Genomic DNA, 27073 nt, shown 5'->3' with positions numbered 1-27073 from the left:
GGGGTGGCGAGGGTTTGATCCCTTGCAGGGAAACGAAGATCTCACCTGCCTGGTGGCACAGCCAAAAAATTTAAAATTAATAAATACAAATTTTTAAAAATGAAGTTAATTTTACCAAAGATAATCTTGAGTTACAGTGGCCGCAGTGGAGAACTTTTAACCACCTGAGATGACCTTATCCAGTTACAAGACCCTAGAGAAAAGGGTCTCAGCCAGGCACTCACTATGAAGGGTCGAGAGAGAGTTACTTTTCCTCCTCTATGGTTTCTAGTGACCAGGATGAGACCCACTGGGACGCTCCACTTGCTTGGAATCCTGCAGACAGCATTATGGGAAAACTGGCAGGAGCCTTGCAAAGGGTAACAGTTCTTACCAAGGTCAGATCTCCCGGATCTGTGGAGCATGGGTGAGAGGAAGGGGAAATTTCATGTTGTCCTTTCCTTTCCAAATTCACAAGGGCAGGAAAACACATTGGCTATTGATCCTTTCCCTCCCAGGGATAGCTGTGAAATGTAAATGATGTTTTACCTAGTTTTCTCTAGGAACCCAGAGGCATCTCATGAAATGCAAACTTCAGAGAAGTCATGCTTATCAGGAAAAAAGAAGAAAAAGCAGCAGCAACAGCAGGTATTTGGAGAGTGAGTGGACGAAGGATCTTAAAACTTTTCCCCACTAATATCAGTAAAAAAATAAGCCATCTGAGCAAGTAACCTTAACTTATTCTGTCTACCTGATATGCAATTTAGATCCAACCATTCTTTTATAAACTAGTGAGTTTTGCCTTATTGTATGTATCCCATGGCTAAAAATGTTAAACAAAGCCTATAAGATCTCTGCATCTGTCTGCATGTTTATGTATGTGATAGATGTGTGATATTTTCCTACCTTTGGATAGTATAGCCAAAATTAATTTGTAAAGAACTCTAATAGGCTGAAAAAACAAACATTTATATAGATTAAGTGTGTGCTAAGAAATATAGTAACCAACCCAAATGTTTTTCAAGTTCACATGGTCTAGCATAATCTTTGGTAAATGAAACCTAGTTTAACTGTGTTGGTTTAATTAAAACAGGCATCTCTTTAGACTAATCAGTATTAAGTTGAACATTTTTATTCTACCAGAGTTAACTAAAGTTAAATTATGTAAATGTAAAGTAAAATTATGTAATCTCTGTTTTGTCAGCAAGAATGGTAACTTAAGATGATGGCTGGTTGTTCAATGTCTCATGAAATTTTCATGAGTAAACATAATTGTTGAAAAGAAGTAAAGTAAGGAGATGTAAGTAATAGTTTAAAAGTGTACTTTTCAACAATAATCATACCTTATGATATGTTTACCTAAGATTAGTTTCCAAAGTCTTCTTGGTAACTTAAAACCTTAAAGTTGTATGAGATAAGTTAAATGAAAGTCATTAAACATCTAGATCATTTCCAAGTAAGATAAAATACTGAAATATTAATTACTGAACACAGGTTTATTCACTTTTGGCTTTCTTTGGCAGAGGAACTAAAGATACTTGATGCTAACCAGGAAACATGTTTTGTGCCACACTGAAAAATTACTAAAAGGAAGAATATACTTCTAGCAATTGTGAAAGGTATTTATAAACATGCCAATCCACAGAATGCTAGTATCATAGTCCACACTGCTTACTTCTTAGTTTTCACTAGAAATAAAGGATTCTAAGGGTCAAGAATTTTAATAAATATATGTAATTAAAACTACTTAGAAATAATAAAGGTGAAAGGAAACAACTGTACCTGTAAACTGAACTGGATCCTGAATTCTTTTAGTTTCCTCCAATACCTGCTACAACTCTCCAAACTAGTGTTTCCACTTTTCTCCCACTCTTCTGACTTGGAATCACTGAGAACAATGACAACTCCTGAACCTCCTTGGAAGGGACGATACCAAGTCTTTCTCACTACTCAGATGGCAGCCAAACTTTAGGGACCTGAACCTGGGTACACATCCCCCACTGAAAACGGGCTCTTCCAGACCCTTGGAACTGCACACCAGCTGAAGAGGTAAAATTGACTAGGGAGGTTCCTCCCCAGAAGCAGATGGCATCTTGAGGGAGACAGCTCTCCCAAGATCATGGATCAAGATCTTCATCCCCAATATGAAATCTTTATTCCTTTTGCCTTCTTGCTAGTTTCATTTTCCCTCTGTTAACACTGGGAAGACAATGCCCCTTAACTCTGAGCACTATTGATGCATCTGGGGCTAAGGCCATAGTGACATAACAAAGTCCCAAGACTATCTCGCTAAGGTGGTTTAGATACTATAATTGCTATAGATTACTTGCTGGCTGAATAAGGAGTCGTCTGTGCCATAGAAAATATCTCCTGCTGTACCTGGATCGACCCCTTTGGTATTAGAGCAAATGCAATAAATTAATCAAGCCACTTGGCTAAAACAGGTTGATGCTCCTTCTAGTACATTTTTTGATATATTTGATACCAATTGGTTTGATTCATGGGGGCCCTGGTCAAAGTGTATACTTCAGGTTCTTGGTATTATCCTCCTATAGTCAGCATTGTAGAGCCCCTGGTGTGCTGTGTTCTCTCGATAGTCTTAAATGCAGGTTCACAGCCATCAGCAGTGTATCAGGTGGTCTCACTGCACTTGGAGAAACAGAAACAAGATGAAAAATGAGATGAACATCAAAAACAGATCTTCCACGGATCTGACATCAAAACCTGTGAGTTTCACAATGAGACAAGAGCAACTTAACTGTGAGTGAGTGAGAGCGGCACTAACACCAAATTGTCAGTCAATGTCTCCTGCATGAGAGGATGACCAAAAGGGCGAATAGGTTTAATCAATTAAACAAAGAGGCCATCAGACTGAGGTGGCCCTAATGCCTTGGCAGCCTAGGTAAGCAAACCAAAATCTAAGCCTGTAAGTAAGTTCCTCAATGTTATGAAATCAAGATGCTAAGGACAACCAATCAGAAACAGCCAACTGGTCTTTAGGCTGTAGCCAATCAGCACTTTCCTTACTTCTGCCTTATCTCTGTGAAAGCCTCTCAGAAGCCCCTGACAGTGTAGCACTCCTAACCACGCCTGGTGTGGTGCTGCCAGATTCCAATAGATTTCTGCTCTTAAAATGTTTAATATCTTTAGTTTATTGTTTAACAAGAGCACTTCCAGTCTGGAGCTTTTTCTGACACTCCCCTCCTCCTAAAGAGATGTAAGCCCTTGTGTCTGTCCTCTTCCAGGGCAGCTTTATCAGACTACCCACGAGGCTTGTATTTGCTTGCATGCTGCTCTGCCTCTCCTGAAATGTATCCTCTTTGAGGCCAGGGGTATCTGTATCCTACCTTGTGTGTCTAGTATCCAGCACACAGGAGGCTCAATAAATATATGTTGAATGAATCGGGACAAGGAGAAGTGTTCACGAAGTGCCTGATATTAATAGCAAGCATTGACCCACCACTTCTTATGCACAAAGGCATATACACTGAATAGACTGATTTATTCCTAAAACAACCCTGAGGTAGAAGCCACTATTATTGTCACTTTAATTGTATGAAAACTGCATCCCAGAGAGACTACTCAGTTGTCCAAGGTTAGACACAAACTAGGAACCGACAAGTGTAGGACCAGATCCCAGAGCCCACCATGTTCTTTACCTTTAACCCAAGAGGAAAAGGATGCTCCACCCACATTAGACATGAAGACCTCTCTAGGGGTCCTAATCTGGATGAGGGCTGCCAGGGGGTGCTCCCATTAGTGGGATTTGTAACTTTTAGGATCCTGAAGCCTTGTGCATTCTTGGACTTTTTAGGAAGACAGGGGAAAAGGCATTGCTCAAGGATATAAGGGGTACAAATGGAGAGAAATAAAAGAAAGCATCCAAGTTTTGCTCTGAGTGCTTAGAGTCTGGAGAGGAAATCTCCAATTACCAGCAAGAAAAATAAAAACATTAATATTAAATTATGGCTTAAGTATGACATGCAATTATTTGTGCCCAGAGGTCCCCCTGCCATTTATGGGGAACACCATCGTCAAGATCTCATCCCAGATAAACCACAACCTGAAGAGGAATCATAGCTCCAGTTCTGCTTTCTCCACTGTATTATCCCAACAACTGTTGTTGTTTAGTTGCTAAGCCGGGACTTTTTGTGACCCCATGGACTGTAGCCCGTCAGCCTCCTCTGTCCATGGGATTCTCCAGGCAAGAATACTGCAGTGGGTTGCCATTTCCTTCTTTATTTCATAAGTCTGTAATCTAGTTAACCAATTCATCACTATTCATTGTGTGCCAAGAGTATGCATTGGCAGGCCTGGCTTCCCTGATGGCTAAGGGGTAAAGCATCTGCCTGCAATGTAGGAGATGCAGGTTCGATCCCTGGGTCAGGAAGATCCCCTGGAGGAGGAAACGGCAACCCACTCCAGTATTCTTGCCAGGAAAATCCCATGGACAGAAAAGCCTGGCGGGCTACAGTCCAGGGGGTCGCAGTTGGACATACAAGCAAGAGTATGTAACGATGAGCTGGATGAGATTCCCTGTAGCCCTGCCTTCCCGAACTTCAGGAGACATTTACCAAGTAAACAGCCCTTCTACTGCAGGGCAGTAAATGCAAGAGGGCTGAGAGGGAATCCCTAGAGGGGTGCATCATCGTCTAGGGAAGGCGGAGGGGTTTTCCCTTGGCTGTGTCCAGACTGAAATGTGAAGGATGTGCATCAGGAGCCCAGTGAAGGAGGAGGCAAGTGTACATTTTTGGAGGCAAGAACAGAGCCCAGAGTGTGGGGGACTGGCAGTTCACCACCACCTCAGTCAGTTTGCAGATGAGTCTTCTACAGTGCCTAAAGGCTTTCCACTCCTCAAAAGAAAACAAACCCAGCACCATCTTTCCTGTTTGTAGAGGTTTGTCCTTCAAGAAAGGGTCTCCCAGCATCCGCCGTTCGTCCTGAGCATCCCCTCTCTGTCGGTACCTGCAAGTATCGGCCTTAGAACAACTCTCACCTGTAGGGAGGTTTCAGTGTGTTGGAGAAGACAGACCTCGAGGGAGCATCTCTGCCAGTTGTGGGTGTTGGAAAACCACGGGGGGAAGCTGAGACATGAGATGTTAACGACCCTGGTAAAGACCCATCAGCCTCGCCACCCACTGCTCGCCCACTGTCACCGGCGTGCTCCAGAGCTGCCACCTGCTCATCCTGGCCCCGCTATAACCCCGATGCTTTAATCTCTCTTCCACCACGCTTCGCTCCCCCACCCCCACCCCGAATCAAGCCCACTGCCCCTCTAGACCCGACTCCGGCCCGACGTCCTGCCCGCGGTGGCCACCGCGTTCTGCTAAGGTGACCAAGTCGGCGCGGCCAGGGAGCTTCCCCGCCGCCAGTGCCCACCCCAGGTTCTCCGGTCCCCGGAGCCAAGACGGCGCGCGTCCGGCGCGTTGACCTCGTGGGCGCAGCCCGCTGCGGCCGCCTTTCCCAGGAGGGCTGGAGGGGCCGCGGGCTGCCCGACTCCCAGCCACCCGGGAGCCCGGCGGCGACTCGCAGGGACGCGCTCGATCGGGAGCGCGCGCGCTTGGCCGCTCGGAGGTCCAGCGGTGGCGCGGGGCGGGCAGAGGCGGGGCCGAGGGCGGGCCGGCCACAGCCTCCGCCAGTCCCCGCTCCCTCCCCGCCACCCCCGCTGCCGCGCGCCACCTCCCAGCCCCCACCCCCCTCCCCCACCGCGCGCGCTCCGCCCGCCCCGGAGCCTCGCCCTCCGCCACGATGAGCAAATGAGCGCGAGCGAGGGCATGAAATTTAAATTCCATTCAGGGGAGAAAGTGCTGTGCTTCGAGCCTGACCCCACCAAGGCGCGAGTGCTGTACGATGCCAAGGTGCCACCGCGGAGGGGCAGGGAGGAGGCGCGGGCCGGGAACCCCGGGACGGGAGGCGAACGCGGATGCGGGTGCTGACGGTGCCGTGGAGCGGGGGAAGTGGCGGGGCTCGGCGCTCCTTGCTCGCGGCTCCTCGGCCTGCGCGGCGCCGCACGGGCGGCAGGGGGCGCTCGCGGGACGCCGCGATGGGGAGTCGGGGCTGGGACGCTTCCGCTTCCGGCCTGGGCCGGGGGTTGCGCCGGCGCTGTCGGAATCCTAGCGCGAGCGGTGTCGCGCTGCAGGAGCCGCGGCGTCGGTTTGCGCACCTGAGGGCGGCGGGGGCTCCGCGTCCAGGAGGCCGCTTGCTCAAGGCCTCTTCCTGGAGGTTAACTCTCCCCGTCCTGTGCTGTCTAGGCCCGCTTGGGCTCCCGCGCGATGCCTTGATCGAGCGGCCCCCGTCCTAATCCATAGATTGTACCGCAGGGCTGGCTGTCAACTGGCGACGCCGTTGCCCTGGGCCGGTTGTGGTCTGGGCTCGGCCCCTCCCGTAGGCCTGGATTCTCTCTGAGAGCCAGGTTGAGTGGGTGTCTTCGTCCTCCAGGGCCTTGCAACACTTAGGTTTTCAGTTGGCCGTGTCGCGGCTCCTGCCTGTCCGCCTAAGTTTCGGAGGTTGGGAGAAAATGGAGCCACATCAGCGGCTCCTCCGGTCTAGGTGGCGTGAAGGAGTGTGTCTCGCAGGTCGCGGGTGGGGGCTGGCCCTAGCGCCCCTCTGGGCTTTCCGTTCTACTTTGGGGCTCCAACCCGCTGCCCCTGCCTCACGTTTATGTTTGCCGTGCCTCCTCCCTCCCCGCCTTGAGTCTCCCCAAGGGTGACACGCCCCTTCATTTGCCCCCGAATTTCCCCCTGGGGACACCGCTAGGCGGGGTGGCAGAATCTCCGAGCCTAACTGGCCAGACGATCCTGCGGAGCCCAGGAGACTACAACTCCCAGAGGTCTATCGGCAGAGGCTCGCTTGTCAGGCCGGGACTCTTAGTGACAACTCGGCTGACTAATGGCTTCAGAACCTACACCCGTTCTCACACTCAGAGACCAATCAGGGGGTGGTTGGAGGGATGTTTCCTATTTTGAGGCATCCACTCAGGGGAAAAAATGGAATTGAAAGGGAAAATGTTTCAGCCCAGCTCTCCGTCTAAAAAAGGAGAGAATGCTTTCCTTTCTTTTACAAAAAAGCCCATGATCTAGTTTTCCTAATCCCGCTTCTGATAATTCTGTATGTTCTATTGTTTGTGGACGGTATTTTCTGGTTTCAGATCGTCGATGTTATTGTTGGGAAAGACGAAAAAGGCAGAAAGATCCCAGAATATCTGATCCATTTTAATGGTTGGAACAGAAGGTGAGTGTACTTGTTAAACCTGACTGAAAATTGATCATCTGTGCACAGGAACATTGCAAACTTCTTTGTTAAGTTTTAGAAACACTCCTTGGAAAGTTTCATTTCCTGTTTTTGCTTTTTTGTCAAACCTTGCCTACTCTGATTACTTCTGAGTCGACTATATTTGGATTCTCTATGGTTGCTTTTGGAGATTCTCATTGCTTCTGTGTCTGAATGAGTTGTGGTTTCTCTTTTTGTGATTTAAAATATTTAAATAGTTTTCTGAAAGGTAAGTAATTTTGAGACACTTCTGTTCCTGTGTGGTGCTTTTAACATTTGTTTCATGTCAAACTAAAATACTGAATTTTACACCCTTTTCCTCTTTTGTTTCTTTAGCTGGGATAGATGGGCAGCAGAGGATCATGTCCTTCGTGACACTGATGAAAATCGGAGATTACAGCGGAAATTGGCCAAAAAAGCTGTAGCTCGCCTGTAAGAATACCAAAAACATGAATTTTGCTCAATGTGTTTTCTTTTAAGGTTTAGAATTTTTGTCAGAGAAAAGTTTAAAAATCTGATAAACGTGGCTTATCAAGTCATGTAACATATTTGAAACGTAGTAGCAAATAGTGTTTCTATTGTATTCGAAATAATGGAGGTTACCACTTATGTTTTAAAATGTAATTATATCTTCGATACTTAAGAATTATTGTTACTGCATTTTTTTGTTGTTTTTTTTTTAACCTCAAGACCCATATCAGTCAACATTTCAGTGGTCTTTATCCATTTCAGGAGAAGCACAGGAAGAAAGAGGAAGCGCTGCAGGTTGCCTGGTGTGGACTCTGTCTTAAAAAGCCTCCCTGCTGACGAAAAAGATGAAAACGATGAAAACTGTGAGTGGCTTGACTTATTGTCTCTGGTTAAAAGGAGTTTTACCTAGTTCTTTTATACTGCAGGGTTGAGGGGAAAGATTCACTGAAACTTTAGACAAGGAAACATTGTAAGCTCATTTCATAAAACATTTGCTCATTTGTTTTTGATAATTCAAGTAGCAGTCAGAAAGTTCCTAATTAGACCTGGTGGGTCTTGCACATGACCCCTGCCTTCTCAATCAGTGTCTTATAGTAGCGCCTCAGAGCTCCATTCTCATGTTTTCTTCATGGTACCTTGCTCCACTTGTGAATGTGACAGCGAACAATAAGATCCTAGGTGACTAAACACTTGCACATCATTTACTTGTGTGGTTTTTGCACCCCTTGAGGTTGGTATTGTATTTTTTCAAAATAAATTTCTATTCTGAAAGGTCCAATATTTGTGTTTGACGTTTAAACTTTATGCTGGACAGTAGTTTATTATTACTAGCAGTAGGACACCCATGCCATCCTAAGGAATTGTAGATGTAAGGGTTAAGGAAGTGTGTAATGCAGGTTTGACTGCTGTTTTTTGTTTTACCTAGCAATAAGCAGTTCCTCTGACAGTGAAGAAAAGGATGGAGAAATAAGTGAAGAGGGTGATACTGAAGAAAAGACTGAAGTGGTATACAGTTCTTATTGTAAAAACTCTTTGGCATATATTTTGGTGGTAAAATTTTCTAGTTGTGAAATGTTTTGTAAAAATCCATCTTTTTAACCAAATGTGATAAAATTGTACTTCATATATAAGGGAAAAAACCCCTTTTTATTGTAAAAAATTCTCTGTGGCTTTTTATACCCATGAAATGTTTCCACAAACCATTTCACCTCTTTCTTTGCAATGAAATTGTGAACTTTTTATAGTGCTGATTAATTTTTAAATGGTGTGTATCAAGAGTTTAGCATCTTCTGTTTGCTGAATACAAAGTTAACGTGAATCCCACTGGTAAAGTTAAATTGGGAAGAAAAGAAATAAGCATTTGCAATGTCGTTAGCGCCCTAAAACAAGTTAACTTTTGGCCTTTAATATACTTCTCATTAGAACATGTGACATCATTACTGGTGTAAATGTCAAGGATTAAGTGGTTTGTTTCATTGTAGGCTGTGCTTATGTTAGTCCTTCTTTGGGTGTAGACTCTCTGTTTTAGGTAATTAAAATGGAATTGTGATATTGCAGAAGGAAGGACCAGAGCTGCACACAAAAAAGGAAATGGAAGAAAGAACAATAACTATAGAAATCCCTGACGTTCTGAAGAAGAAGCTTGAGGATGATTGTTACTATATCAACAGGAGGAAACGGGTAAACAAGGAGAACACATAAAACATGGATTTGTAGTAGAGCCATATTTTGCAGTCACAGAAAGTTGAGAGCCTTGGCGGAATGAAACTCAGGTTCTGTGCTGAGTTGGGTTTTACACTTCTCTGGCAGTAGTGTTCTCCTGATGGAAGTGTGCTCAGACTTTTCCAGCCCTGGCTGCCTGTTAGAATCTTCTAGAGAGCTTTGCAGAGTCCTGATGCCTGGGCTTCAAGCTTAAGGTGAAAACTGATCTATGACGTTGGGGGTGGCAGCTGTGGATATCTTAGAGGTTCCCCAAATGGTTCTAATGGGTCCCTAAGCTGAGAATCATTGCTTGCATTTATTTTTAAAATTAGTTATCAATTAACTTTAAATTATCATTGTAATATACATGGGGATATGATCAGTAGAAGAAAAGTCAGAGAGTTTCAAAGCACATTTACCTAAAGAATTATCTTCATACACAATTGACTTTATTTTTGAGCTTCAAAAATGATGTACACAAGACCACTGTTTCTTGGAATATTTGTTTATCCAATGGAATGTGTACATCAAATGTTTATGTTTTTGTTAACAGTTAGTGAAACTTCCATGCCAGACCAACATTATAACTATTTTGGAATCGTACGTGAAGCATTTTGCTATCAATGCAGCCTTTTCAGCCAATGAGAGGCCTCGTCACCATCATGTTATGCCACACGCCAACATGAATGTGCATTATATCCCAGCAGAAAAGAAGTAAGTAGGGGAGGGAGGGTTGGCATTTCATGGTTCACTCTGGGTGTTAGAGAATAAACTTCCATTTAGAACAGGTAACACTGTCTCTGTTTCAGTTACTATGAAACAGTTCACATACTGTTACACTTAATTCATACAGTAACCAGTTAAGTTTCAAAATACTGTCTTTTTCCAGAATGTTCAGTAACTCTTTAGGAGTGTGATGTGAATCCATCGAGGATATGCACTGCCTCAACACTAGAAGAAGTTTTCAATGATGTAATTTAGGGAGCAAACTCTTTTTTTTTTTTTTTTTTGCTTTGAGAAGTACCAGAATGGGGAATGAGAATTTTGTTGAAACCCGTTTACAAACAGGTCTTTACCCTAATCTGAGTAATTGTCCTCATAGCTTGCCTTGGGAATGTGACCCCGTAGGAGTGGAGTCAGACAAGTAGATTGTTGCAGTTGAAACAGATGTGTCAGCTCATCACGACCAACCGACCCCTTCAGCTGCAGGTGTCTGGGGTGTGTCTACTTTCCGGAGCACAGGCTACTTGGGCTCCTTGTGTGGCACTGAGCATATTTACTTGTGTTCTGTGTGTAAGTTACAAATACTTGCTTACTGCACTCTATATTCTAGGTCTGTGCTCCCATTTAATTATCGTTAGCACCTACAGACTTTGTGTTTTGCACACTTAGGTGTAATATACAGTGTTTAACACTCTTCCTGATTAGAAATATGCACCTTCATTGTGACATTTTGAAAAGTTCTGTTATTTTATTGCATCTCTAATCTCTTTAATCCTTCCAGCGTTGACCTTTGTAAGGAGATGGTGGATGGATTAAGAATAACCTTTGATTACACTCTCCCATTGGTTTTGCTCTATCCATATGAACAAGTTCAGTATAAAAAGGTGACTTCGTCCAAATTTTTTCTTCCGATTAAGGAAAGTACCACAAGCACTAATAGGTAAGTTAGCTTGTAGTTCAACCATCAGCTATCAGAAATCAAATAGCTAGATCTGTTTTTAAAGATTTCCGTTGGATGCTATGGGGCCAACACGTTCGGAGGAGGGAGTAGATGGCAAACCACTGTCTGTCCTGGTGGTTTTCTTTCTTCTTGGGTAAGTTTGAGTCATCATTCACTTTCAAATGTCTCTGGAAGTTTTTACCAAGTGAAGATTTCAGTGTACAGAAATTGGCTTTAGAGTAGCCAATGCCCTTCTTTCCAAAGACATTGGGGTGAAGAGAGCATGGCCTGAGAAGGTTGGGTGTGGGTTTGAATTTGTGACTTGGTGAGGTGTCATCTGAGTCTCTAGCTTTTCCTGTCAACAATGGAAAGAACATTTGCTTCTGTAGGTAGTTATTAAATGAGGAAGTGCATGAAGGGCTGGCTGCCTTAGGCCTTCAAATAAAGGTTAGTTTCTTTCCCACTCTGCTGTGTCACAGTCTTCCCTCAGTGACCAAGCTTTTCCAAATCTCCATTCTTTGGGTTCAACAAGTCCCCCTGCACCTGAGTCCATGCCTCTATCTGTGTAAGCTACTTCCTTGTCTGCCTCAGGCCCATCTTCCCGAGAGACTGGTCTATTTTCATGATTTCCACCCCTGCATCTCCTCTTGCATGTTTCCTGTCTATCTTGGTCTCCTGCCTCCCTCTGCTCCCCAAAGTCACTGACAGCTTCCCACTTGCTGCACTAAGCATTGCCCTCCTTTCCCCTTCAGCCCCTTGATCCGCTTCCTCCTCAGGTCTTGCCTGCTAATTGTCTGTCTGCATTATGACCGTCTCTTCTTTGGCTGCCTTCCTTCCCAGTGGGGACCTATGTTGATGTCCCCACACCCTCCTCCAAACCTCAAGGTTCCCAGTGTCTAGAGTGGACTGCGTGTTTCCACAAAATGTGGCCAACGTTTGTGGCATTCTAGCCCTATCAGTAGTTACATTGTCACGAGATGACGTTGTATTCTTAGTCTCACCACCATGGTTTCTCAGCCTTGGCTCGACCGATGTTTTTAATTGGATCATTGTTGGTGACGGAGGCTGAACTATGTGCTGTAGGATAGCGAGCAGCATCCCTGGCCTCCACCCACTGGATGCCAATGGCACTTTCCCAGTCGTGACCATCAAAACTGACTCCAGAAGGTGTCTGTGTTCCCCCCAGAGTGGAATCACCTCTGAGTTGTGTTCCCCCCAGAGTGGAATCACCCCTGAGTTGTGTTCCCCCCAGAGTGGAATCACCCCTGAGTTGCGAACCACTGATACAAAACAAGGACAAAGGGTATCACAGCCTTTAATGCCAGGGTGCCTTGAAGAGTTAAAGGGTGAAAATGGTAAAATAATGTTTAGGTACCTTTTAAGAAAGTATTTGTTTTGGCATGTCTGGAAGTGAAAGCTTCTAAGCCTTCTGGAGTGGAATGGAGGCTGTGTTTTCTGCCTGAAGAAGGACATTGAGGAACCCCTCCAGGCTTTGCAGAGATTCTGTGTACCGCGCGCGTGTGATGCGTTCCCCTTCCTTTTGTAGGAACCAGGAGGAGCTCTCTCCAAGCCCACCTTTGCTGAATCCATCCACACCACAGTCCACAGAGAGTCAGCCAACCTCAGGTGAACCAACCACCCCCAAAAGGCGCAAAGGCGAGCCGGAAGCCTTTCAGTCTCTGAGGCGGTCCACGCGCCACTCTGCCAACTGCGACAGGCTGTCTGAGAGCAGCGCCTCACCCCAGCCCAAGCGCCGGCAGCAGGACACGTCTGCCAGCATGCCCAAGCTGTTCCTGCACCTGGAAAAGAGTAGGTCCACTGCCCACAGGAGGGCCATGCCGGGGAGAGGTGAAGCCGACTCTGTGCTTGGTCTGGGTCAGGCACCGTGCTCCTGAACCCAGTCCAGTGGGAGATGGGAGCCCCCCCGCCCCAACTCCTGTGCCTTCAGCTCTACAATCAGGATTCCTGGTACTGACCAGTTTCGCGCTGGCTCACCCATCTGTTTGCAGTCCCTCTCTCCAGCCCTGAACTAGTTAACGTCCTGTACATATGGATCTACCTCTTCTAGGCATGAGTTCATCAGTGGAATCATGCAATATGTGGCCTTTTGTCCGTGGCGTCTTTCACTTAACGTACAATGTTTTCAAGTTTCATCATGTTGTACGTAGTTTATCCCAGTGAAGTGTGAAAATGAAAGTGTTAGTCGCTCAGTTGTGTCCAACTCTTTGCGACACCCCCTGGACTGTAGCCCGCCAGGCTCCCCTGTCCATGGGATTTCCCAGGTAAGAACACTGGAGTGGGTTGCCATTCACTTCTCCAAGGGATCTTCCCAACTCAGGGATCAAACCCAGGTCTCCTGCATTGCAGGTGAATTCTGTGAGCCACTAGGGATATCTCTGAACTTGATTCCTTTTCTTTCCTTTTTTCCGTCAAATAATATTCCAGGTACTATTCTTGACAGGGAAGTCTTATTGGTAAAAATTAATAACTTCTCTGCTCTTTGTAAAGGTCTTTCAGCAATCTTTAATTCAGTAGCTGTATGATTAATTAGTGGATAATTAATTGGTGACTAATTAAAGTCTTTTCCTTTTAAAGAGACACCTGTTCATAGCAGATCATCCTCGCCTGTTCCTCTGACCCCTAGCAAGGAAGGGAGTGCGGTGTTTGCTGGCTTTGAAGGCAGAAGAACTAATGAAATAAATGAGGTAAAGCGTTAGTTTCTGTTGTTCACCCCCATTGAACCCTTCCTTTTGTGTTTTCTTAAAAAGTCTTACAAGAGGAAATCCCGTTTGCTGGGAAGAAACATTATGTTACTCTTGCCGTAGGTATTTTTTTTTTCAATTTTTTAAAATTATTATTATTTTTTTTTTCTGTACAATATTGTATTGGTTTTTCCATACATCAACATGCATCCACCACGGGTGTACACGTGTTCCCCATCCTGAATCCCCCTCCCACCTCCCTCCCCATACCATCCCTCTGGGTCATCCCAGTGCACCAGCCCTGAGCATCCTGTATTCATGCATCGAACCTGGTCTGGTGATTCGTTTCACATATGATAATATACATGTTTCAATGCCATCTTCCCAAATCATCCCACCCTCGCCCTCTCCCACAGAGTCCAAAGACTTCTATACATCTGTCCCTCTTTTGCTGTCTCACATACAGGGCTATCGTTACCATCTTTCTAAATTCCATATATATGCATTAGTATACTGTTGGTATACGTATTGGTGTTTCTTTCTGGCTTACTTCACTCTGTATAATAGGCTCCAGTTTCATATACCTCATTAGAACTGATTCAAATATATTCTTTTTAATGGCTGAGTAATACTCCATAGTGTGTATGTACCACAACTTTCTTATCCATTCGTCTACTGATGGACATCTAGGTTGTTGCTGTGGATATTAACAGAATTTTTTGTATGATGTGTAACATTGTATTTGTGGTATCTAAAATGAGATTATAGCCCTGCACCTCCATTCCTCTTTTATTTCAAATAAGTCCAAGTATTGCCTGGAGAATCCCAGGGACAGGGGAGCCTGGTGGGCTACCGTCTATGGGGTTGCACAGAGTCGGACACGACTGAAGCAACTTAGCAGCAGCAGCAGCATTGAAATAGGAGTATTGTTATTTTGTAGAACAGTTGTCAGTACAGTTTTTCTGCAAAAAGTCAGAGAGTAAATATTTTCAACCTTGTGGGCTTCATAGTCACTGTTGAGACTCCCCAGCTCCAAAGCAGCCCCAGACACTGTGTAAATGAATGAGTGTGCCGTGTTCCAATAAAGCTGTGTTTATGGACACTGCCATTTGCATATCAGATAATTTTTCATTTATATGATATTATTCTACTTTTGGTCTTAACCATTTAAAAATATAAAACCCATCTTTAACAGTAATATTAATAGCCATCCCTTTGAGGGCATGCTGTATGCTAGCATTGTGCCAGGCACTTGATCTAAATTACCTCAGGTTCTTGAGAATAACCTTACCAGCAGAGTTCCCTTTTACAGACAGGAAAGCTTCAGTTTGAAACTGTTTTTAAGGCCAGTTAACTGAGATACATAGTGAGTTTTCAGGAGTTCAGGAGATGTCTTAGTCCACGGGGAAATTGTATGAATCTTGCCTAGCAAGTGGGCTTTCCTTGTTTCTGTGCACAGAGGAGGATGGCTTTATGAGACGATGTTTGGTGACAGGGGTCAGCAAACTTTTCTTATCAAGGGTCAGATTGTAAATACTTTCAGGGTTGTGCATCAGCTTGTGAAAGTAGTGTAAATAGTTCACAAATGAGTGTGCTGGGTGGCCCCAAAATTCATTCATGTGTGCTCAGTCTCAGTTCAGTCACTCAGTTGTGTCCAACTTTTTGTGACCCTGTGGACTGCAGCACGCCAGGCCTCCCTGTCCATCGCCAACTCCTGGAGCTTTCCCAAACTCATGTCCATTGAGTCGGTGACACCATCCAACCATCTCATCCTTTGTCATCCCCTTCTCCTCCCGCCTTCAATCTTTCGTAGCATCAGGGTGTTTTCCAGAGTCAGTTCTTCACGTCAGGTGGCCAAAGTATTGGAGCTTCAGCATCAGTCCCTCCAATGAATATGTGTGCTAGTAATCAAATTTCATATGATTTTTATATTTCGTGAAGTAGTATTCATTTAATAAAAAAAAAACATTTAAAAAACAGTTGTTTTTAGCATGAGGGGGTTGCTTTGGCTCAAGGGTTATAAGTTGACTGACCTCTGCTAGAAAACCCAGTTCGTGTTCCAGTGATGTTAAGGGAGGGTTAGGAAATTCCTAGTGCAAGCAGTCCCTAATTTTCCTTTTTTCAGACTAGAAAGCCTGCAGGTGTTTTTATTCAAGAAGAATCCTGTTTCTTACAGCAGTCCCCAACCTCCATGATCTTAGGCCGGATAAGCTGAGGTGGAGCTGATGTAATAATAGAAATACAGCACACAATAGATCTAATGCACTTGAATCATCCCCAAACCGTCCCCCGCCCTGGGGCCATGAAAAAATTGTCTTCCACAAAACTGGACCCTGGCGCCATAAAGTTGGGGACCCACAGAAAACATCTGAATATTGAGGCACAGCCATTCCCACTCTGGTCACTGTTGCAACGCCGCCATCTAGTGGTGATAGTTACAGCTACAAGGTCTAGTGAAAAAGTGGTTGGGGTTGGACAGGCTCTCATGATGAGACCTTAGTGCATTCTGTCTGCATAAAGCCTCCATTGCAGCATGTTTTCCCCAGGGCCCTGCATCCTGACCACCTGAGACTCACTCTCCCAATGCCATTTGCTGCCCAACTGCACCAGGGAGGATCTGGACTGGTGTAGTCCTGGTTGAGATCACAGGCGATTCCTGTGCACACCCTGGTTGAGACTTCCTCCACTGGAAACCTGTTATTTCCACCCATAATGCATCTTTGAGAGAGCTGATTCACTACATTGAGCTGCAGGATTGAGGGAGGGAAGTAGCCAGGCTCGCTGACTAACCACATGATCTGCTTTTGCATGAGCGTGCCCTTCGTGCCTCCAGTGATGGTGGATTCCCCCATGTTCACTTTGAGTGTCACTGTCAAAACAGTTGCTGAGCTGTAGCTGTGTGCACCGCGGAGTTCAGTGCTAGGGATAGTATAAAGGGGCAGAAACTTACTCCTGCTCTGAGGCTTGTGTACCACAGGAGCGTGGGGTTGGTGAGGCACGGGCTGAAGCCTGGGCCTTCAGCATGGAGACAGATGGAACCATGGTGGTGCTTGTTAATTTCTAAAATTTCATTTGATTAAATTGACTACATCAGCCTTTCTGGGCTCATTTTGGCATCCTTCTGCTTTGTCTTATAGAGGTCTTCCTTTGACCCAACTATTTCCAGATTAAACTTGGCAGATCCCAAAAGGCAAAGCAGCAACTAGGTAGAATAGACCTATAATTTGCTGAAATATTTCTGTGGAAGCTCATCAGAGAGTTTTGAAATTCAACTGTTACTTTAACAAAAGCCCCCAATCCACCCACACTTCTGGAATTCAAAGTGAAGGAAAAGCAGGCAGTTTCCAGGGCTGAAGTCTATTTTCACTTGATTCAGTGGGTGAAATTAGTTTCCAGAGTGACTGTAACATAGCAGAATCTTAGAGAATCTTGACACAGTGGTAACCTTTCTCAAAACATCTTTTATTACTTCATTGTCTAAAACAGCAGAATTTCCAAGAAAGGAGAAGGGGCAGAATGACAAAACAGTTACAGCTAATTTACAGGTAGAAGCTATTGAAAATTAGAAAATCGAATATTTTCCCAATTTTAAGTCCTCTTTCCTTGTTTATTTTTATGAGTTTGTGTTTATTTGATACAGTGGCATTTTTTTTTCATCTTCACACAATCTGTCTTAATTGTAGGTGATTAGGACTGTCTCCATGTTGCCAAAGAAGGTGGGATGGCTTTAGGACCTCCACATTGGCTTCTTGTCATTGTCCTGTTCCATGTTTGGTTTCTTCCCATTTTCTGGTCCAGCTGTGAGGCAGCTCCAGAGGTGCCAAATGGATGGGAAGCTCCAGGGTAGAAACGCGACACTTGATGAGCTGTGTCTTTCTGCCGGCTTGGGAGTGTCAAAGTGTGTGTATTTCTGCTGGAATTCCAAATGTACAGACCTGTGGGTAACGGAGTGTGAAGATATAACAACAAAGCATTCTCTGTGCTTTTCCCAGGTCCTCTCCTGGAAACTTGTACCTGATAGTTATCCCCCAGGTGACCAACCACCTCCACCCTCTTACATTTATGGGGCACAACACTTGCTGCGTTTGTTTGGTAAGAAATCCTTTGCCCTGCTTTCTTCTTACCTTTTTTATTTTCCACTTTAATTTTAACAGCTGTAGGCTTAGGTACATCTTGTGGTAATTTGGGGGTCTAAGAAAAATCACTGAATGTTGATCTCTTAAAAACAATGAATCTTAAATTTCATACAAATTGTGTTTGTAATATTTGTACTTACTACTCTATGTTCAGTAAGAGTTTTGGTTTTGTTTGGCAGCATAGATGTTAGTTTCAGTTTGAATAAGATCACAGGGACCCAGAGGATCTCCTACTGATCGCCAGATTCTGCCAGTTGTAAATGATTTTGCTTTCTTTTTAATGCAGTGAAACTTCCAGAAATCCTTGGAAAGATGTCCTTTTCTGAGAAGAATCTGAAGGCTTTACTGAAGCACTTTGATCTCTTTCTGAGGTATTGTTATTACTTTGTCAAAACTTACTCTGCCACCGTATATATGACTTTTTTGAACTTGTCTTCAGCAGATGTAGAAGCTAGCTCTGCAGTATTACCTAAGTATAGTTGGTTCTAATAGTAATTGTAATATGGGGAGTTGGAGCTATTTCATTTTTTTCATAGTTTATCTGGTTTCTAAACAAAGGGTATGGAGGTAAAATTTTTTTGTGTCACTGGAAGAATCCAGTTGGATAGCCATGTGAGGAGAAAATTAATTTTCTAAAGAAGTGATTGAGATTGATAACTATTTAATTTTATGTATTTTATTCAAGAGTACCTTAAGCATGTGACTTTTCTTTGTTCCATGTACCTACATTTGTAGGTCTGATTTTGGTGTCTCCTTTGGAGTTAAGAGAAATGATGAATAGTCTGTGCTGATACTTTGTGAATTTGGAGAAAGGTAGCGTTTTCTTCACCTGACAGAGCCATTTTATTATATGGTTGGATCATTCACCCTGAGGCTGTGCCCTCTGCATACCTGGGGCTGCAGACCCCAGCCTCCTTTATGCCTATGGCCCAGTTCTCCCACCTAGATGTCTACTGACTGGTTTCTCCTGGCGTTCCAGGCTTGTTGTCACTCTGCCTCACCCAGGGTGTCCCATGTACCTGACCTTGTTTTTTCTTTCTCTTTAAGAGGATACTTTCTCCTTGTATTTAGGTCCCAACCTGTAAGAGCTAGTCAAGTAGGATTTACTGGAGTGGAGAACACTCCAGCCAGAGAAATGAGTCTTTGTCTGGGTATTTTGAATAATGTATCAAATGAGTGGAATTCAACTTTAAAACATTTTATAGAAAAAAGTTTCAAAAATGCCCTAATCTCTTTCAGCCTTCCCCTCAAACAAACCTACAACTCTGTTTTGTATAAACATTTTGTTACACTGAAATCAAATAATGCCAAAATGAGACAGCCACTAGTTAGCACAGGAGAGCCTTCTAATTCTGAGCTATGCCCAAAACAAAATAGAAATTAGGGTTTTAGGAGGTTACGTACAAAGATTTACAAATAAAATGGTACAGCTGACCCTTGAACAACATGGGTTTGAAGTGCACAAATCCACTTACATGTGGATTTTCTTTAATTGTAAACACTTAGCACTACATGATCCATGTGGCTGGTTGCATCTGTGAATTGGGAGGAATAGTGAATACGGAGGGCCCAACTAATAAAATCGTTATGCAGGGATTTTCAACTCTGTAGAGGGTTGGGGCCCCAATCCCCATACTGTTCAGCTGTAATGGGTTATGAAAATATATCCAAACGTGTCAACTACAGAATCAGTGGATTGAGAGTTGCTATAAAAAAGGTACAATCAAAGAAGAAAGAGTTACCTCAAATGAATTTGACTTGGTTTTTACTGAAGAAGGTATTGCAGGGGTATATCCTTACCTTTTTAGGAATAAGGACAGTTGGGAGGAGGCCAGGGAAACAAACAGGAAGCTAATTACTTAGCATACTAGTTAATGCGGCCCATGTGAGCCTATTTGAGCCCTTCATGGTGAAATATTTGATACTTCAGAGTCAAGACAGTGTCTGTGTTGCAGATTCTTCAGTGACTGGCTATGTTTCAACATCAATCCATAGTCAGGCATAAGTCAGTCTTACGTTTTTACTACTAAGCTGGAACTTACAGCATCTTTTGGCAACGGCAAAGTAGAACTCAAAATGCTCTTTACTGATTAAACCATTCAGTTTTGTTTTAACTTAGCCCATGTAAGTACTGTGCATTTCTCAGGTGACATTTATTGAGTTAATAATTTATTTTTTATAGTTTGTTTTTTAAAACAGGAAAATGTAGAAATACTCAGAGGCCTTTTTGCATGAAGTGTTTAGATAATCAAGACTGCCACCTAGTGGAGTTTAGAAGCTATAGAAATAGAAATTTGTACACTTGATAGTGAAAGGATTCCAATGAAACAGTCTTTAACATAGAAGCTGGGTATGTGCAGTGAACATAATCAGTATATAGAAATCAAGATTATATTATTTTTTTCTACCTAATACAAAAAGAGTGAAATGTTACAGTTGTGGAAATTCCCGTTTTGCTTCCTGGTATTTAGTCTTTACTCTGGTGATCACAGGGGCTATTTTTTTTCCAGGTTTTTAGCAGAGTACCATGATGACTTCTTCCCAGAGTCTGCCTATGTTGCTGCCTGTGAGGCGCACTACAGCACGAAGAATCCCAGGGCAATTTATTAAGGTTTCGATGGTCCTAGAAGAACAGTTTCTCTATCTAGTTCTTGGTTCCCAGTAAAGAACTAGGGAGTCAGTGGGCCTTCTTTATGCAGAAAGTAAATGTGACACCCACCCTGGGGGGCTTTGGCAGAGGTGGGCCCATTTGTTTGAGTTGCTTACCTACTGTAGTTATTTCTGTTAAGGATTACTTCCTCGGTGCCTCGATGGCCTCCAGCATCTAACCCTTGCCACCTATACACGTGATCTGTGATGGCAAGAAAACAGCAGCTGTGTTCACAGTGAATTGTTAATGAACATGTGATTAGGTTGGGCTGTTTCAGTAGACGGAGGTACTTGTTAGCAGTAACCACGTCTTTTAGTTATTTGTTAGCATTAAACAAAATTGTTTTGCAAACTGTTTTCATTCTTGTGATAAGGCTGAGCAACTCTGTCCCACAAATTCTAGTTTTGCTTGGAAACTGCAAAGTAGTCCCTGAATATTTTAGAGGGAATCGATGTTGATGGCAAAAGAAAATTTGCAGCTATACATTTGCTTGTTACAATTCCTTTTCTATAAAACCTTATTTTTGGTGATTTAAATAAAGCATTGCCTGAATGTTTGAGATTTTATAGCTACACTTGGTTGTGTAATATTATGGTTCCTTTTCTGTAAAATGTTATTTTTGGCCATTTCAAATAAATGATTTTCGATCTTATTGGAAAGAACCAGGAGAGAGTTTTTACTCTGGTCTTGTCCTTTTCTCTTTATTTGTTGTAGGAAAACAGTAAGGTAACTTTGATTCCTCAATTTTGTATTTATTTTACTTTCCCTTTGTGCCTTTTTTGTTAAGGACTTTTGTTTTCCTTTCCTTTCTTTTATTTTCCTACCTTGGCTGCCTTACTGAGAGGTGGTTCCCTGAAGTTGCTGCAGCCCATCACTGTCTTTTTGCCTGACTCTGGGCTGGTTTGGGGCCAACATATTTATTGCCTTCCATCATTACATAAAATCTAGCAAGATGATGTTAAGAGACTTGATATCCATTGGGAAAAGGGGTTTCAATAGATTAAGATTAAAAGCAGTAACTTGGGGAAGTCATGTCTACACCGGAATGAAATTAGACTCTTCAACACACCAGTTAAATCTTTTTTTTTTTTTTTCTTTCTTTCTTTGTTAATAATTGGAGAGACACTTTTTTTAAGCTTCTGCTTCTCTTATGCTTAAGCCAGATTCCTCCAGATGTTCATTTGGGACAAAGCCTTAGTGCATTTTTAAGCTGATTGAATTATGTTGTGTCTACTTAGCAATCAAAACAATGCTATTTTCTATGTCTCTCTTTCCTGGAATACATCTTCTAAACTCAAAGTGAATTTGTAAATGACGATTTCTTTGCTTCAACTTTCCCTCTGATTGGTGTAAATAGTGGGACCAGTAAGCAGAATGTATGTCCCCAGTGAGTATCTTCAACACATGGGATGACATGCTTACCCAGCTCTACTCCTCTTGCATGTAGACTGGCGCATCCAGTAGGGGCCCAGCCCAGATCACCTTGCTGTGGTTGGAAATGTTGCCAATATACCTCTGGCATCGAAAGCATACGTATTACATCTGTCCTCACACACCAACAAATACAGTTACAATAAATGAGTGAATAAGCAAGATTTCATGTGTTGAACAGTCTGATTGTGGTCTCAGGGGATGGTGGATATTTCTGAGGACCAAAGGAAAAGCAATGAAGGGTCTGCTTCAGCAAAAGAGGATTGGGGCATGTTTGCTGGGGGACTTACAGTGTAATCCTTTCTTTCATCACCATAAATGACTGTGGCCAAAATGTCAACCATTCACTTATAGCTTGAGGAGATGGATGTATGCTTTTGACCTTTTGTGGAGGTGGATTGCCAGGCTGGGATTGACCTCCAGTCAGGCAGGGAGAGAGCAGGGATCCCCCAAGAGTTGGTAACACTGGGTTCATATGTTCTTTCATCAAAAGGGGTCTAGCAGGAGGCAGACACAAATGACCACATACGATTCCATCTGTGACATGGCCAGAGGAGGCAAACTATAGAAACAGTAGATTAGTGGTAGTCAGAGGATGGGGAGAAGAGGGGATTGGAACTGACTGCTAATAGGGCTGAGGTCTCTTCAGGGTGATGGAAATTTCTGGAATTAAGACAGTCATGATCATTGCCCCACTCTGTGAGTTTACTAAAAAACACAGAATTTTATATTTTTTAAATGGTGAGTGTTATGGCGTGTGAATTACATCTCAGTTAAAGCGTGGAGATCTAGGGATTGGCTATGCCTAAAACTCAAGAAAATATTCCACAGAAATCCCTTTTTGAGAGCTGAATGGCTGGCCATTTGATCTAATCATTCACATGTCTTCTTTCATGCATCATTGCCCAAGGCAGGCAAGGCTCCTTTCCTCACTCCACTGACTTTACACTTCACGGGAAGGTCAGGAGACCCAGGGCCATGCCTTCATACAACGTCCTTTATAGGCAAATGGGAAGTTGGCAGATCTTCAAACTTCTCTGACTCCCAAATTCTTCTGCATGGCAGGGCATGAGGAATAATGATATATGGATATTCTGATATAAGCCAAAAAGATTAACAAACAGTTTAGTGACAGCAAAAGTAATGTGAATTAAAAATAATGCAAACCATAGCCAGGTCGTCTTTACAAGTCTTCCTGTTCTGGAATTTCTTTGCGACATCAACCTTTATCCTTCTAAAAGGTCATAAAAAAGCATAAGTGGTAAAGTGCTTGACTGTTTTTCTATTGATTTGTACTTCTCTCATTCAGATTTACAACTTTCAGTGGAATGATTTAATAAGTCATTTTGGAGCTCTGCTTTGGCACAAGGTAAATTACACCAGCCTGCAGGTTCTATTTACTGTTCAATCTTCACTGTCGTAAAGGTGACTTTTGAGACAATTTCGGGTCGTCAGCCTCTATTAGTTACCCATTATTATCCACAAAATAATTTTGAGTGAGATGATTTGTGAGCTGTATAGAAACACACCTATTAGAGTCAGAGGATGAAGGCTGCTAAAACATGTTTGGGTAGTACAAAAACTGAAAACAAGAATGCTCTATTAGAGGGAAAACCTAGTAAGATTTTCTTTTCTTACATGATAATCCATTTTATCTTTTATATCTGTAGTTCATAAAACTTAACCAATCATAGCATTAAAACCCTGTTTTAATTTGGTGGTCTAGAAGAAGCCATAGTGTGGTAGACAGAATGAAGAATGTTTCTAAAACTTTACATACACCCCATCTCCGTTTCCCTAGCCCCTAAAATGTAAATTTGCAGTTTCTCTTATTACGAGGTAGGATCTAACATTTAATACTGTAAATCAACTGTACTTCAATTTTAAATCAATTTTCCTTCCCCCTTGAATTTGGTCTGGCTGTGTGTGTGTGTGCGTGTGTAAGACTGAGTAGATCTCAACGAGAGAGCTGTTTTCCTACATAGAAATCACCAACTAGTCTGGCTTGGGGATTTGCTTTGGCCAAGAAAATGTGCCAGAATTGATTCACTTCCCTTCTTTTCCTTAGATGTGGACAAGCCTGGGCTAACGTGCTGGATGATAAGAGACATGTTGCCTAGTTAGTCTCATCACTCAGCCAAAAGCCAGCCAATTGCTCAACATGTGAGTGAAACCATTTTAGACCAACCAACCAACCCCCAGCCTATACCAGCCCACCACAGATGCATAGACAAGTCAGTTAAAATCTGCCAAGCCCATCCTAGGTTAACAGAACCATCCAGTTGACCCATATATTATGGACTAAAAATAAATGCTTATTGTTTTAAGTCACTGTTTGGGGGTGGTCAAAAGTGAAAGAGGAGAGTGAAACAGTTGGCTTAAAGCTCAACATTCAGAAAACTAAGATCATGGCATCTGGTCCCATACGGGAAATAGATGGGGAAACAGTGGAAACAGTGGCTGACTTTATTTTTGGGGGCTCCAAAAATCACTGCAGATGGTGATTGCAGTCATGAAATTAAAAGACGCTTACTCCCTGGAAGGAAAGTTGTGACCAACCTAGATAGCATATTCAAAAGCAGGGACATTACTTTGCCAACAAAGGTCTGTCTAGTCAAGGCTATGGTTTTTCCTGTGGTCATGTATGGATGTGAGAGTTGGACTGTGAAGAAAGCTGAGTGCTGAAGAATTGATGATTTTGAACTGTGGTGTTGGAGAAGACTCTTGAGAATCCCTTGGACTGCAAAAAGGTCCAACCAGTCCATCCTAAGGGAGATCAGTCCTGGGTGTTCATTGGAAGGACTGATGCTGAAGCTGAAATTCCAATATTTTGGCTACCTCATGCAAAGAGTTGACTCATTGGAAAAGACCCTGATGCTGGGAGGGATTGGGGGCAAGAGGAGAAGGGGACGACAGAGGATGAGATGGCTGGATGGCATCACTGACTCGATGGACATGAGTTTGAGTGAACTCCGGGAGTTGGTGATGGACAGGGAGGCCTGGCATGCTGCGATTCATGGGGTCGCAAAGAGTCGGACACGACTGAGCGACTGAACTGAACTTGGTGGTGGTCAGTTATCCAGCAATAGCTAACATCGCAATGTGCCTATTCATTTTGCACACTCTGTATGGAACAGCTCAAAGTTCATTGCCTTGGCTGAAATTGCTGAAATTCTGGCATGTTTAGAAGCCATCAGCTAACCAAAGGAACGCATACGTGCTTTTGCTTCTAATCAGGTACCAAGTGAGAGAATGGACAAACACAGCAACGCACCCCAAGATCCCAGATCTTGTAGCTAGCACGACCTGGATTTTATTTTGTAAAAAATTTAAAGTTTGCAGAAAACTTGAGAATATAATAAAATATACTTTCACCATAAAATTGACTTTCTTTTGTAAGATTTGTTTCCAGCCACTGTTTGAAAAAGAACTAAAATATTTTGGATTTGGCTAAAATTCTTTTTTTTCACCATTACCTGGATCTCAATCCTTGACCCTTCTGAGTTTGGTGTAGTGTGGACAGATACTGTGCACATGAAACTCTCTGCTTTTATACTCTTCATCACATTTTAACATATAGATTCATATTTACATATATACATATACATACATGTATAAATATACATTTGTACCTATACAAAACTGCATCAGTCTGTTCTCACGTAGGCACACTGAGTTCTTTTAATTGCTGTATAAAAATCTGTCATGTGGATATGCTGTCCTGTATTAATTCCTTTACCACTGTTGGACATTCAGATTGTTTCCAAGCCCCCCTTTAACAGTGCTGCAAAGAACTAGCCCTTGTACAGAGTTCTTGTATTCAAATGCCAGTCCTTCTCTAGGTCATACAGCCAGAATTGTTGGATGTTCAGACACGTGGGTTTTTTATTTTCTAGAGTCTAAAGTTACCCCGTTAGACAGAGACTTGGCTTTACTAGAGTTCTGGGGTGTTAAATTTCAGGGAGGCTGTCCTGTGAGACATTTAAAACACAGGGAGCTAAAGAAAAGAAAATGGACGGAAATTTGAAGTCTCTTTGAAACTTTCTCCACGTTACCTTATCTCACATCGAGCCCTCCCCCACAACAGTGTTTTTAGGTGGTACTGGGGATTGTTCTTTGATGGGCTCATAGAAATTAGAAATAAAACCGTCACAGTGGTAAAAAGCACTCATTGGTTTCCAGAGCAAGTGTTATGGAAAGGAGCTGATTGGTCACCTGAAAAATATTTCAAATATTTCAAATTCAAACATTAGATAATTTCTGAGGAGCCATGGGTTCCTTAGTCTATAGGGCAAGCCAGTTCTTTGGTTTTCTCAGTTGAGAGGGAGGACAAATTTTAAAACCTGTTTTTTACCATCCTGAGACATGATATGGTAAATACACCATGGTACTGAAGAACTGATGCTTTTGAACTGTGTTGTTGAAGACTCTTGAGAGTCCCTTGGACTGCAAGGAGATCAAACCAGTCCATCCTAAAGGAAATCAGTCCTGAATATTAATTGGAAGGACTGATGCTGAAGCTGAAACTCCAATACTGTGGCCACCTGATGCGAAGAACTGACTCATTGGAAAAGACCCTGATGCTAGGCAGGAGCAGAAGGGGATGACAGAGGATGAGATGGCTGGATGGCATCACTGACTCAATGTACATGAGTTTGAGTAAACTCTGGGAGTTGATGCACAGGGAGGCCTGGCGTGCTACAGTCCGTGGGGTTGCAAAGAGTTGGACACGACTGAAGGACTGAACTGAACTAAACCATGGTACAATCAGGGTTAGGTCAAACAATATTCTCTCTGTAGCCAGGAGAAAATCAACAATACTCTTTGTTGCTTACGAAGTAAGTAGCTAAATGTTCTTAGTCACTGTCAAAAGTGCATCAGTCCACAAGAAGCCTATCCTCCCAATAAATACTCTTCTCAACAAATTGTGTGTGCCCTTTGTCCTTTGGGTTCAGTCCAGACCGGCAGATCATGACAGGATGATGTCAGCAGCACCCTAGTGCTTTCAATGTGTAACCATATCTGAGAGCTGCCTGAGGTTTTTTTGATTTATGCCAGGTTACATTATAGA

At 43.2% G+C, this 27073-nt stretch overlaps 1 protein-coding gene across 2 annotated transcripts; it reads left to right on the top strand.

Moving 5' to 3' along the window:
* The first annotated feature begins 5678 nt into the window (after positions 1-5678).
* MSL3 (MSL complex subunit 3) lies at positions 5679-21223 on the top strand. 2 transcript variants are annotated; one of them, XM_070365679.1, is made up of 13 exons: positions 5679-5837; positions 7127-7209; positions 7585-7680; positions 7981-8081; positions 8645-8724; positions 9277-9399; positions 9974-10134; positions 10925-11083; positions 12630-12892; positions 13679-13788; positions 17778-17877; positions 18208-18292; positions 20432-21223. In XM_070365679.1, the coding sequence occupies exons 1-13, from the start codon at positions 5736-5738 to the stop codon at positions 20529-20531; spliced, it is 1563 nt and encodes a 520-aa protein (XP_070221780.1). In that variant the 5' UTR covers positions 5679-5735; the 3' UTR covers positions 20532-21223. The 2 variants fall into 2 exon arrangements, with proteins under 2 accessions (XP_070221780.1, XP_070221782.1); XM_070365681.1 differs by lacking the exon at positions 10925-11083.
* Positions 21224-27073: the final 5850 nt, after the last annotated feature.

The sequence above is a fragment of the Bos mutus genome, chromosome X, assembly GCF_027580195.1.
Source record: "Bos mutus isolate GX-2022 chromosome X, NWIPB_WYAK_1.1, whole genome shotgun sequence".
In the NCBI taxonomy this organism is placed as follows: domain Eukaryota; kingdom Metazoa; phylum Chordata; class Mammalia; order Artiodactyla; family Bovidae; genus Bos; species Bos mutus.
This window is presented reverse-complemented; position numbering and strand designations above follow the sequence as displayed.